This window comes from Micromys minutus, assembly GCF_963924665.1.
Source record: "Micromys minutus genome assembly, chromosome: 32".
Taxonomy (NCBI): domain Eukaryota; kingdom Metazoa; phylum Chordata; class Mammalia; order Rodentia; family Muridae; genus Micromys; species Micromys minutus.
Genome location: NC_137967.1, coordinates 13,808,225 through 13,820,443, shown reverse-complemented (window position 1 = coordinate 13,820,443; position 12,219 = coordinate 13,808,225). Strand labels below are relative to the sequence as shown.

The window sequence follows — 12,219 nt, the reverse complement described above, 5'->3', positions numbered from 1 at the left end:
GGACCAGGCAGGCTCAGCTACCAGCCAGGCCATCAACCTCCGCTGGGACTCAGGTGTGTCTGTGACAAACTTGGGGGGGGGGGTACTCAGAGGCCCTAAGACTGAGATTCCAAACTGAAGGAATGGGGTGGAAAGTTCTGGCTGCCCCCGGTCCGCCATGCTTGTAGCCATGTGGTCCTCCATACGATTTTTTTTTTCTCCCATGCCAGTCCCTTGCCCTCCTCTGATCCAGTTCATACCGCCATGGGCCTCTAGCCCTTCCCGTCCCTAACCGGGCCCAGCCCTTCCCCCAGCCACTTTCCTACAAGTCACGGGGGTGGTTTGTTTTGGCAGCCGCTGTGCTGCCTGCCCAGTGACCTCTGGAGCCCGGAAAGTCCTGATAGGGGGATGGGGGGCTCGGCCCTGAAAATTCAACACCGGTTGCCCAGGCCAAGTGGCCGGAAGTGGCTAGACACAAGTGCATCCGGTCCCGCCAGAAGCCAAGGGCCACTAGCGTCAGACCCCAGACCCGAGCCAGATAAACAGCCCAGAAGGTCATCTACACGTGCCTGTGGCCCTGCTGGCATCTGAGTCACAACAGCTGTCCCCACACAGCAGGCCACCTGCTTGCCCTCTCTGCCCGTCCCTATACCTCCTCTCAGGCAGGGGTCACACATCTGCCTAGCCAATGAGCCTGGCTCTTCTCTTCCTCCTTGGTCTCCTCCGTACTTCTGTCTCTGTCCTATGTCTGCTTCTGTCTCTTTCTGCCTCCGTCCCTCCTTCTTGCTAGACCCGCGAAACCCTAAAATCCAGTTGTCTGTCCTGCGGATCCCAAAGCCACCTTCTGGACTCCTGTCCCGAGTCCTACTCCATAAACTAATGACTCTCAGAGTCACAGCATTTAACCAGGCTCGAAGCTACTTCAATAGCTCTGGGTGGTACCCTTAAGAGTCGCCGCTGCTTGATGGGAATGAAGATTCCCTAGAAACGCCATCGCGGGGGCCCCAGTGATTGGGGTTGAGGGGTGGGGGTTGGGGGCTGAGGGAGTTAGTGAGAGAATAGAAACTCGAGTCCAAGAATCTTTATTTCATGAACAAAAACTACTGTAAAGAGAGGAGGCCGAAGAGGCCCTTCCCAAGAGACCACAATTGAAGGCTGGTGAGAGAGGGCGGGTGGGCCAGGGCTAGGAGATGTCATAGGGAGGGAACCCCAGGTCCAGCCGGAGGAAGCGGAGGGGAGATGAGGCCCAGAACCCCCTGCCCACTACTGTCCCTGTCCCGACCCCTCTTGACCCCATCGAGCAGGGGTGGGGCCGGCTGGCCTGGCAGTGCGTGTGGGAAGTGGCCTATGTGCAAATCAGCAAAAAGAAGGGGCGGGGCCTGCCCCCTCGCCTCACCGCCCCCTCCCCCAAACAGGCAGCAAAAGCAGGGTGGGGCGGCCATATTGCTTCACCCGTCATGCATGGCGGTGGGAGGATAGGGTGGGAGGCGGTGGGTGAGGTGGGATCAGTCCCTGCCCGCTCCCACCCTGGTGGCTCCACTGCAGAACTGTGAGGCTGCGGAGACCGATGGGTTGATTCCCCACTGTCAGGGGGGAGGGTACCCACCGGGGGCTGATTCCCACTGCAGGGCGGGAGGGTACCCGTAGGGGCTGTGGCTCTTCCTTGAGGCGGAGCCCAGAGCCTGCAGGGTAAGAAGTGGAGCCTTAGAGTGGGTCCCCCCCCCACCCCTCCGGGCTGGCGATGCGCAGACCCGTCTGTCCATCAACCTTACCAGCGCTATTCAGCCACCTGGACGCCTGTACAGTTCTCTTTGCTCTCGGACGTAATGGCCAGGTATTCCGAGCTGTGCAAGGAAAAGCAAGGTAGACAGTGACCCTCCGGACCCAACCCTGCATAGAACAGGGTAGACTCGAGTCCCCCCTGCCTTAGGCACACAGGGCTCCTGAGACTACAGAGGGTTAGGACCTGTGCTCCCCCCCGAATCTGAATGAAAGACCTCTAACCACTGGGTACCTCCGGGACCTTCGGGAAGCTGTGGAGGCTCAGTCCCTACAAGCTGCCAACCAGAAGGCTTGGGTTCGAGTTGTGGCAGCGGGGCCACCCTCTCCTGTCCTCTGGGTTTCCGTTTTCTCTCGTCCGCGAGCAACTACTCTGTTCGCCTCTGACACAGATACGCAGGTGACAGATGGCACCTAGGTGACCCTGTCCCTCCCTCCCGGCTCCACTCACGCGTTCTCTTGCGCAGCAGCTTCTGTGGCAGCGGCGATCTTCTTGTAGCAGTAGACCATCTCCGCCACGAGCCATATGGTTAACACCACAATGAGCACGTACATCATGATTTCTGATACGATGGACGCCATATCTCTGTTGGCTACAGGGCCGGGCATGGTTAAGGAGGTGGCAGAGGCCCTAGCTCAGGGAGACAGAACAGCCCCTCCCCCCACACTGGGTAAGTATGCTTGCTGTGTGAGCTCAGGCAAGTTATTCAACCTCTCTGAGCGTGGGCCACAAACAAGGTGACCATGTTGGTTTCTAGAGGTATCACAGTTACTCTCTGATAGTGGCCAGGTGCTTGGAGAGGCCTTGGGCCAGTGTGCCTCGATGTGGCATCTGTGACATTCAGGAGGGGTGTGGGAGAGAGAGCTAGAGGGAGAGCAAGAGGGAGGGAGGGAGAGAGTGAGAGAGGAGAGAGCCTACAGCAGCCTGTAATTCTGCAAATCAAAAGCCTTGGGTTCAAATCTCACCTCTGCCAGGTGTGTGACTTTGAGAGAATAAGTCCCATTCTCTGGGCCTTTGTTGCCTCCAACAGCAAAATTAGAAGAAAAAAAAAAAACCCAAAACAAGCAAGCAAACAAACAAACAACAAGATGCAAAAGGCCAGTTACTCCTCAGCTCAGCCTGTCAGAGACTCTCGGTGGTGTTTTTTTCTTACTGTGGTGCTGGCAAGGACAATGAGTACAGGCAGGGACTCTGGGCCTATTGTTGGGCTTTGGCTTGGCTTTTTATTAGCTGTGTAATCCCAGGCAAACGACCTCTCTGTCTCTGAGCCCCTATGTCGGAGAGAACACTCCGGAGGCTACAGAAGAGCCTGGAGCTTGGCTTGGGCCAGCGTTTCTCTGCATTGGCTGTTTGCGGGGAGGGGAGCGGGGAGGGGGGTGGGGGGAGCCTCCCGCTTCCGCAGTGCTGGCCTGCCTCCCCAGCTTCTTTTCATGGGGCCTAAATTTAAACTGTAAAGAGAGCGCGTCCAGCCAGGGGACTGGAAGGGAAGGGCACTTTGGCACAGGTCCTCAGCCGGATTTGGCTGGTGTCCACCCTGTGTCCCTGGCCCCCATGGGAGCCCGGATCTCATTGCCCCCACCCCCACCCCCGCCTCCCGCTGGTCCCTAAGGTCTTCCTCCTATGATCCCTGTGCTTGACACTCTGGATGGTGCTCCTGTTTCTGAGTTGGAGGGAGGGAGGGCAGATTGCAGGGCTAGATGCTCCCCAATTCATTCATTCATTCATTCATTCATTCATTCATTCATTCATTCATTTATTCAACAGGCATTGCCCACGCTGTGAGTACCCCTTCTCAAGCTCTGTGCTAAATTATAGTCTTTGCTTGAGAAGGGACTCTATGTAGCCCAAGCTAGCCTTGAACTCCCAACCCTCCTGCCTCTGCATTCCAAATGCCAAGGGTAAAGGCATGCTACAACCACCTTCCGTTTGTTTGTCTTTGATATATACAGCCCATTTTCCAGACAAAGACTCCAAGGCCTCAAGACGCTTGGTGCCGAGCCAAAGATGTACAGCCATGACAGGCTCTGAGCTAGGGCTCAACCCCAAGCTTAACTGTTCAGAGTGCACAGCCACATTCCTGCGGCCAAGGAGAACCCCAGTAAAAGCTGTCTAACACCCAAGCTGTCTTTAGCAAACCATGGGGCATCTGAGGAACAGGGACTGTGGGACTCGACACTTTACAGTCGAGGAGTTGAAGCCGAGGGAGATCCCACTAGGTCGTGGGGTCTGGAAATGGCTCCCTCTTGGTGGCTCTTTGAACCCCCCTCTCCTTTACTGAGGACTGAACCAGACATTGACTTACACATGCTAGGCAGGAGCGCTACACCGAGCCACATTATTTTTCATGTGACGATGGGGTTCTGCCATGGTCCCCAGGCCACCCTTGCACTCCCTACAGCCCAGTTTTCTGCCACAGCCTCTGCTGCTATTGCAGATGCATTTCATATCTTTGCCTTCTTAAAACATCGGAAATCTTCTAAGATTGCCTGTGGGACTCCACAGCAGCCCTCTGTGAGCCAGATTCCTCAGAAGCCTCTGACGCTGTGAGGTTCAGGTCCTCTGGCCTGCCTGCGCGGCACTACTGTTCCTGGGGTGCTGGGCTGCCTACCCCATCCGTGCTGGGTAATCCAGTTGCATCCTGCCTGCTTCTACACCAGTCCGGGCCCAGGAGAAGCCTTCTCTGCCCTTTACCCATCTCCCTGCTTTGGGATGAGTCTCCACTGTGTTTAGGGCTGACGGACGATGCCAGAAACACATCAAGACAAAGTGGGAATAACAGTAGAATCTGATAGAAGCTAGGCAAGATGGCATATACCTCCCAGAGGGAGATCCTACATCAAAAAGCCAAAAATAGGGGCTCAGCTTACAGAGTGCTTGTCTAGCTTGCAGGAAGCCCAGGGTTTGCATCCCAATACTCAATAAAATGGGCAAAGTGGCACATATCTGTAATCCTAGCATGTGGACAGACAGGAAGGAGAATCAGAAGTTCAAGGTCACCCTTGGCTATATAGCAAGTTGGACATTAGCCTGAATACCATTATACCCTACCTTTAAAAGCACCCCACCCAAACACAAATAAAAAATAAAGCATCAAAACCAAACCAAACCAACCAAACAAACAAAAAAAACAAAACAACAACAACAAAAAAAAATGGCCAGCTGAGCGTGTTGTCACATACCTTTAGTCCCAGCACTAGGGAGGCAGAGGCAGGGGGACCTCTGAGTTGGAGGCCAGCCTGGTCTATAGAGAGTTCCAGGGCAGCCAGGGCTACACAGAGAAACCCTGTCTCTGAGAAAACAAAACAATCCACATTAACCTTTCTCACACCTATAACTGCAGTACTCAGGAGGCTGAGGCAGGAGGGCTTGTTTGATCAGGAATGTGAATTTGAGGTTAGCCTGAGCTACGCAGTAGAGAACATGCCTCAAAATATGCACTTAAGTAAGAAAATAAGTAATATAATGTAACGTAATGTAATATAATGTAATATTGCCACTAAGGTGCTCAGCGGGTTAAGACACTGGCCATCAAGCCTGACAACCTGAGTTTGATCCCCAGAGTTCACTCGGGGAAGGAGAACTCTCTCCACATGTGCACCACGGCACACTCGTGCCATACGCCTCCGTATACACACAAATAAATGAAAACACAATAAAAACGCAAAGAAACAGCTTTATGACATTGCCACAGAAAATGCTAGAACCTGCTAGATTCTTCTGGAAACACGAGCTCAACAGAAAAGGCCCTCTCTGTTCTGAATACAGATGCCCGTGCAGGCTCTGAGAGTTATAATAGGGCGGAGAATGTGGATAAAAGGCAGGCTTTACGGTCACAGTGGTCTGAGCTGACACCTCTGCTCTGTACATGGCCGTGGTCCGAACGAGGCCCCCACGAGACAGAGACTGACTGTGTTCTCCAGTCCCCCCCCATAAGCTGCGAGGTGTGAGGCCTGGTATCAGGGTGGCCTTAACTCTGTGAAACCCTGTCCACACAGGCAAAAGTCCCCTTCCTGTGGCTACGGCCCACCACACACGCAGGATGGAGACATCCCCGTGACTCCCTTCATGTGCCTTGCCCGTTGTACCATCTTGATGAGGAACATAAAAAAGCTAATTATAAAAAGGATCCCGCAGGCTGTGGCTGACAGAACACAGATGTACTGGAGAAACAGACTGGAGAGGAAGTGTTAACCCAGTCAGGGCTGTGTTCAAATCCAGGACCCAGTCAGGTGACTTGGTCACAGGAGCTAAACTCCCTGAGCGCCTTTGGGTCCATAAAATGGGGGTGGTGAAGCTCCTCCCTCAGATGCTGGTGGGAGGGTCCAACAGGGGCTTTTGTGAAGCCAGAAGGTCAAGGTACCATATCCAGGAAAAAGCACACTGCTACTGGCCTCCAGGGACCCACTTCCCAGAATGCATCATTGCTTCCAGGCTTGGAATAGCTTCCTGACTTTCTAATAGGACATCGGACTCTGGAAAATTCCCCATACATGTTGAATCAGAAAATGGTCTATCCTGGGAGAGTGACACATGCCTGTAGTCCCAGCACTCAAGAGGCTGGGGCAGGAGGATTAAGAGTTGGAAGCTAGAGGCTGGAGACATGGTCCAGTGGTTAAGAACACTGGCTGCTCCACCAGAGGTCCTGAGCTCAATTCCAGCAACCACATGGTGGCTCATGATCACTGTAATGGGATCTGATGCCCTTTTCTGGCGTGTGCAGATAAAGCACTCATATACATCAAATAATAAATAATAAATAAGTAAGCAAAAATTTTTTAAAAGGGAGACGTACAGGAAATACCTATTTTAAAAAAGAAGTTTAGGAAATACCTTTTTTTAAAAGAAAAAGAATTGGAGGTAAGCCCGGGCTACAAAGCAAATCCCTGCCTCAAAACTAAAAGAAAATAAAATGGCTTGGCAAAGAGGACCAAGGCAGCTGAAAGCAAAATGCTGGCTCTGCTCAGAAACACCACAGGCCTCTGCTACCCCCTCTGTGGCCCCAAATAAGTCCCCCAGCCTCTCTACTATGGGGCCCCATTTGAAAGACACACCAAGCCATATAGAATATTCTCTCTGGTCCCTGGGGACAAGCTTGGGGCTCAGAGATGGGAATACACCTGCTAGAGGTCACACAGCATGTGTCCAATCTGATGCACGTAACATTTGTCAGGGGGAAAGGCCTAATCTGACCTCCTGAGGGCTTAAGAGCTGGAGTCCAGAGCCAGAAAAGGGGTGTCTTTCCCCCTATGGCTGCGGGGTGTTAGCCAGCCTCTGTGTGACACCAGCCTGTCCCCTTCTTTCCCATCTGTCCCTCCATCTGGCTTGCCAGAGAGTGACAAGGCTCACTCACCCTTGTCCACCACTTCCAGGTGGATCTTCTTGACGACGCTGGTGTTGTGCTCGTAATTGTCAAAAAAGAGGAGACGGTAGACGTGACATTCGTAGTCGCCAGAGTGGTTGTAGGTGACATTGGTGATGAAGATGGACAGGTCCTGCAGGTCCTTGGTGCCCCGGCTACCGTTCCATACCACGCGGCCCTCAAAGCGCTCATCCTCCTCCAACTGCAGCACCTCATTCTCATAGCGCAGGATCTTGGGTGGTTAGTGATGGGGGGGTCTATGAGTCACTCTTAGGGACATTCCCACCCTGTTCATCCTCATCCCACCCCACAGGACAGATGATGCATGTATGGAATCAACATCTTTTGGGTTTATGGGGTTCTTTTGTTTTGTCTTTCCTTTTTTTCAGCCTTTTTTTTTAACTTTTTTTTTTTTTTTTTTGTAGTTCTGGCATTGTAATCTTTGTTGTACATGCCTGGCAGGTGCCTTGCCACTTAGCCACGCCCCCAGCCCCTCCCTGGGGGATTCTGGGCAGGAGCTCTACCACTGAGCCACGCCCCCAGCCCCTCATTGGTGGATTCTAGGCAGGGGCTCTACCACTGAGCCACGCCCCCAGCCCCTCACTGGGGGATTCTAGGCAGGGGCTTTACCACTGAGCCACACCCCCAGCCCCTCCCTGGGGGATTCTAGGCAGGAGCTCTACCACTGTATCACACCCTAGCCCCTCACTTATGGATTTTAGGTGAGCAGAACTATAGAACCGGCTCTGCTCTGAGTTATTCCGAGTTCCTCATTGTTGAGGTTTTGGCAAGGGCTCTATTTCTAAACCCTGCCCCCCAGTTTCTTACTGGTGGATTTCAGGGAGGTGCTCTCTCATTGTGCCATATCCCCAGCCCAAGCTCAGGCATCTTGACTTTGGACAGTGAGGGATCAAGGAAGTTGAGCTCTTGTCTGGGACCATGGCAGACCCTGACTGCTCTAACCCTGGACCACACAATTTCACAGCCGAAGCTAGCCCCCTTTCTCTACACTTCTTTTCCCAGCCTCCCTCTCCCGTCACATACACACTTCACAATATACATGCAGTGTAAGAGCTTTCATTCTTACTGCTTTTGCTCTATGACTGCCCAAGACATTTTTACTGGTGCCAAATAGTTCCAGTGACATTAAAAAAAAAGTAAAAACAAAACATTCCCCCCCTACCATCCATATACCAGCCGCATCAACTCATTCAGCACTCACACAGACTTGGGTTGAAGCCGGCAAGATGGCTTAGCAATGAAAGGTTCTGGTCACCACACCGGCAGCCTGGGTTGGATCCTTAGGACCCATATGGCAGAATGAGAGAATGAACTCCTACAAGTTGTCCTCTGACCTCCACACACATGCCATGGCATGTATACACACACACACACACACACACACACACACACACACACACGCCCAGAAAAATGTCATTAAAAAATACATATGGAATAGAGACCACGGCCCCTCACTGTTATGGTGCTGGGGACGTGATCAGTGAGTTGCCTAAGGTGATCAGCTGGCTGTGGTGGTCTAAATCCAGGTCATCCACCACATCATTGACAGAGCACTCAAACGAGCCAATCGCATGCCTGCAATCCCAGCACTCAAGGAGCTGAGGCAAGAGGATTGCCAAGAGTTAGAGACCAGACCAAGCTACTTAGCAACACCCTTTCTCAGCAGCAACTAAAAGCAATAATACCCAAGCAAACAAACACCCTCAAGACCCAGCGTTGCCGGCTCCACCCTTCACCTGGGTGCTAGCCCAGCCCAGGCACCCACACACCTTGACAAATTCCTCTGTCCCCTTCTGGCGGAAGGTCCACTCCGTGAAGGTCTCGGCGGTAGTCTCGCTTCGACGCTTACAGGAGATACACAGGATTTTGAAGGTCATCCCATACACTGCCTCGGTCTCGGAATCCACTTCCACGCAGCCCCCCCAGGCTGAGGATACTGTGGACACAGTGGGTTCCGGTCAGCGAGGCACCTGCCACCCGAGGCAACACCAGGCTTGCTGTCCCACAGAAACGGAAACCATCTGTTTCCTTTCCACCCGTATTACAAATGGTGGATGCCAAACTTGTCCCTGCTTCTCGCTCGATGTGTGTGTGACCTTGACAGTCAACCGTCTTCTTGAGAGTCTCAGTTTCCCACCTGCCCTAACTCCCCCTCCCCCCAGAACAAGGATGACACTGTGGTGAGAAACTCCACTGAAGTGCCCCTGGGTCCTCGAGATGCAATCAGCCCTCTAAGTGGTGGCCCTAGCATTCCTGTTCCCGTTGGGTGAGGGGGTTCACCCTAGTCCTGCTTCCTTCTTTCCGTAGCTTCTGCGTAATCCACACCCTCTCTATCTTCACCATCTTGCTCTGTCCCCTCTTCCGCAGACTCCCTCGCTTCAAGACCTTCACCCCAAGTTAAAAGCTCTTTGCTCCACCACCTGGTTAAAGGCCTCTGGTCCCTCCTTCACCCTTTAATCTGCCACCTCTTGTGTCCCACGACACACTAGCTGATTAAGTCATGTCTCCAACTCTAGCTCTGGGTCTTTTCCTTGTCCCTCTAACCTCCTGATCTCTTAGTCTTCAGAGCTTCTGGTTCACCTTCCCTGTTGCCCCAGTCTCTTTATTCCTCCAAAGGTCTGTATTCCTCCTTCTCCCCATCACGGTGTGTCTACTGTTGTTGTTTTAAACTCCATTTGGCAGGCACTCTGTCCCTAGGACTGCCTCTCTGTCTCCATCTCTTCTTGGTCTCTCCAGATCTTTCTGCTGCTCTCAAGTTTCTCTGTTCCTGGCTCCGGCTCCTAACTCTCTCCCTCCAATGTCTATGTCTGCCTCAGTCTCTCAGTTTACCTTCCACGTCCAGGGCATGCCTGGAGTCCTCACTCGGTATCCATGCCTCTGGGTTCGTCTCGGGCCCCAGCCCCTAAGCGCTGCCTTCCCCCACCCCTCACGCGGCTGTGGGTGTCACATTGCAGCCTGCGGGGCTCTGCGAGCAGCTGACTCCGCGTCTCCTCGCCCCCGGCGGCACCTCTGTGCCAAGTGTCCCCCGGAGAATCCCCTGCATTTCCACGATCCTTCTGTGTCGTCCCGGTCCCGCGACCCCAACGACCTCGCACCACGCACAACTTCCCAGGCCGGGACTTAGCGGGGGCCGGGGCCACTCAGGCAGGGGGCGTCCGGAGCGCCGATGGCGCGTGTCCCCCAGTAACACTCACCCAGCGCCGCGCCCACCACGAGAGCCAGCAGCGTCCCCATGGCCGCGCAAGGCGGTGGGTGCGCAGAGCGCGGCGACAGGAGATGGGCCCCGGCGGCGACTGGCCCGGGCGCGGGCGCGGCAGCTGCTGCTGGGGGGGCGCGCCCCCCCGCTCCGGTTACCGCCGGGGGCCAAGCCCCGGGGCCTGGAGAGCAGGCATCCCCGCCGCGCGGCGGGAGGCTCGGGATGCTGCGTGCGTGCGCGCCACAGGGCGCATCCAGGCTGCGGCGACCCCTGCCTGGCTCCGGACGCTGCTCGCGCTCGGGCTCCCGGCGCTGGGGTGCGGACCGCGGGCTCCTGCGCACTGCAGCGGCGGCACGGGAGGGAGGAGGGAGCCGGAGGAGGGAGGAGAGAGCGGGAGGGGGCGGGATGAATCACCGCGGGGGGAGGGCGCGGCCGCCCAGCCTTTGCCGCAGCGGCCCGGGAGGCGCCCGGGCACCGACCTCTCTGGTGGCTTCGCGGCTTCTGCGCACCCGTTGCGAGGTCTGGGTCACTTCGACTTCGCCAGACTCTCTAGGGTAGAGGTACCCTTTCCTCTTCCTCTTCTGAGAAAGGTCATCTCCAGACACCCAAGAAGACTTGGAGGACAGTTTGAGGGGCCAATTTCCGTCTTCCTAATTATGGAGGTCAACATTATCCAGTCCTAGGGGAGATAAGGCTGAGACATCCCAGGGACCTACTTCTGACACTTGAGATCACTCGAACTGGAGGTCTCTGAGCCAGGACCTAAGAGGGCATGGCGGAGTGAAAAGGGTCAAGCTAGGTATATATAGAAACCTCCAGACCTTATCTAAACCAAAAGGGTACCTTGGCATCCCACCGCTCTGGGGGTCGGAGGTGCGGGGTTTCAAAAGGGCCATTCCCGCGATCCCCCGCTGCGGCTCTGACGTCATCTTCCCAGCTCTCCTCCCACTCCATCGTCCACCGTTTCTCCACCCCCAACACACCAGCTCATCACTGCTTCAGGGCTTTTGCCCTACTTCCATTCTGCCTGGACACCCCCACCCCAACTCCGCCTACTATCCCCAGGTGATGGAAGGGCTGATTGCGCTGATGCCCAGGGCCCCAATGTCACCTTCACAGTATTTTCTGTGCCCATTTTGAGTAATCTGCTTCTCTCCTTACTAAATAGATCATCTTGGTTCTTACTTACTTTGTCGGAACAGTTGTCAGTATATAACATTATGGGGGGGGGGGTTGTTTTGCTTTTTGTTACATTTTATATACTCTGCGTGTGTGAGACCACACACCAATTCCGAGGCATACATGTGAAGGTCAGAGGGCAACTTGGGGGAGTCAGTCCTCTTCTTCACTCTGTGGGTCTTGTATGTTGAACTTTAGTGATCATGCTTGGAGGCCAGCGCCCTTAACTGCTAAGCCAGCTCCTTTTGGGATTTTGTTTAGAGACATGATCTCACCATGTAGACCAGGCTGGCTTGTAACTGGTGACCTCCTGCTCCAGTATATACCACCACACCATATTTGTATTTTTATATGATTTGTCTTGTTTGTTGCCTGGGTGAGGACAGCGTCCTGTGTCCCAAACAGGTCCTCAGCACCTTAACTTCTGCTAGGCTCATTATAGGGCTCTGGGCCACCAGGACCAAGGTGAGAGAGAGACTCTTGGCAGGGATCGGCTGGCCTTGTCCTAGCTTCCAGTTCTGGATGAAATAAAGTCCCCGAGAAGCCACAGTATGGGGCAGGTTCCAGGACCAGGACGGTAGCGGCAAGGAGCCAGGGACACCAGACACCTTTGTGGTCTGGGCTTTTGCGCCAGCACCTCCTGAGCCGCGAAATTCCTTGTGCAGAAAATAACCCTTTCCGAAGCTCCACTGGCCCTGGTGGGGG

At 54.4% G+C, this 12,219-nt stretch overlaps 1 protein-coding gene across 3 annotated transcripts; it reads right to left on the bottom strand.

Moving 5' to 3' along the window:
• Positions 1 to 1,045: 1,045 nt before the first annotated feature.
• SCN1B (sodium voltage-gated channel beta subunit 1) lies at positions 1,046 to 10,699 on the bottom strand. 3 transcript variants are annotated; one of them, XM_080908868.1, is made up of 6 exons: positions 10,334 to 10,699; positions 8,909 to 9,075; positions 7,110 to 7,350; positions 2,210 to 2,351; positions 1,752 to 1,823; positions 1,046 to 1,661 (listed from the first exon to the last, which is right to left on the bottom strand). In XM_080908868.1, the coding sequence occupies exons 1-5, from the start codon at positions 10,371 to 10,373 to the stop codon at positions 1,757 to 1,759; spliced, it is 657 nt and encodes a 218-aa protein (XP_080764994.1). In that variant the 5' UTR covers positions 10,374 to 10,699; the 3' UTR covers positions 1,046 to 1,661; positions 1,752 to 1,756. The 3 variants fall into 3 exon arrangements, with proteins under 3 accessions (XP_080764994.1, XP_080764993.1, XP_080764992.1); XM_080908867.1 differs by lacking the exon at positions 10,334 to 10,699 and adding an exon at positions 9,969 to 10,079; XM_080908866.1 differs by lacking the exon at positions 10,334 to 10,699 and adding an exon at positions 9,684 to 9,825.
• Between the last annotated feature and the right edge of the window lie 1,520 nt (positions 10,700 to 12,219).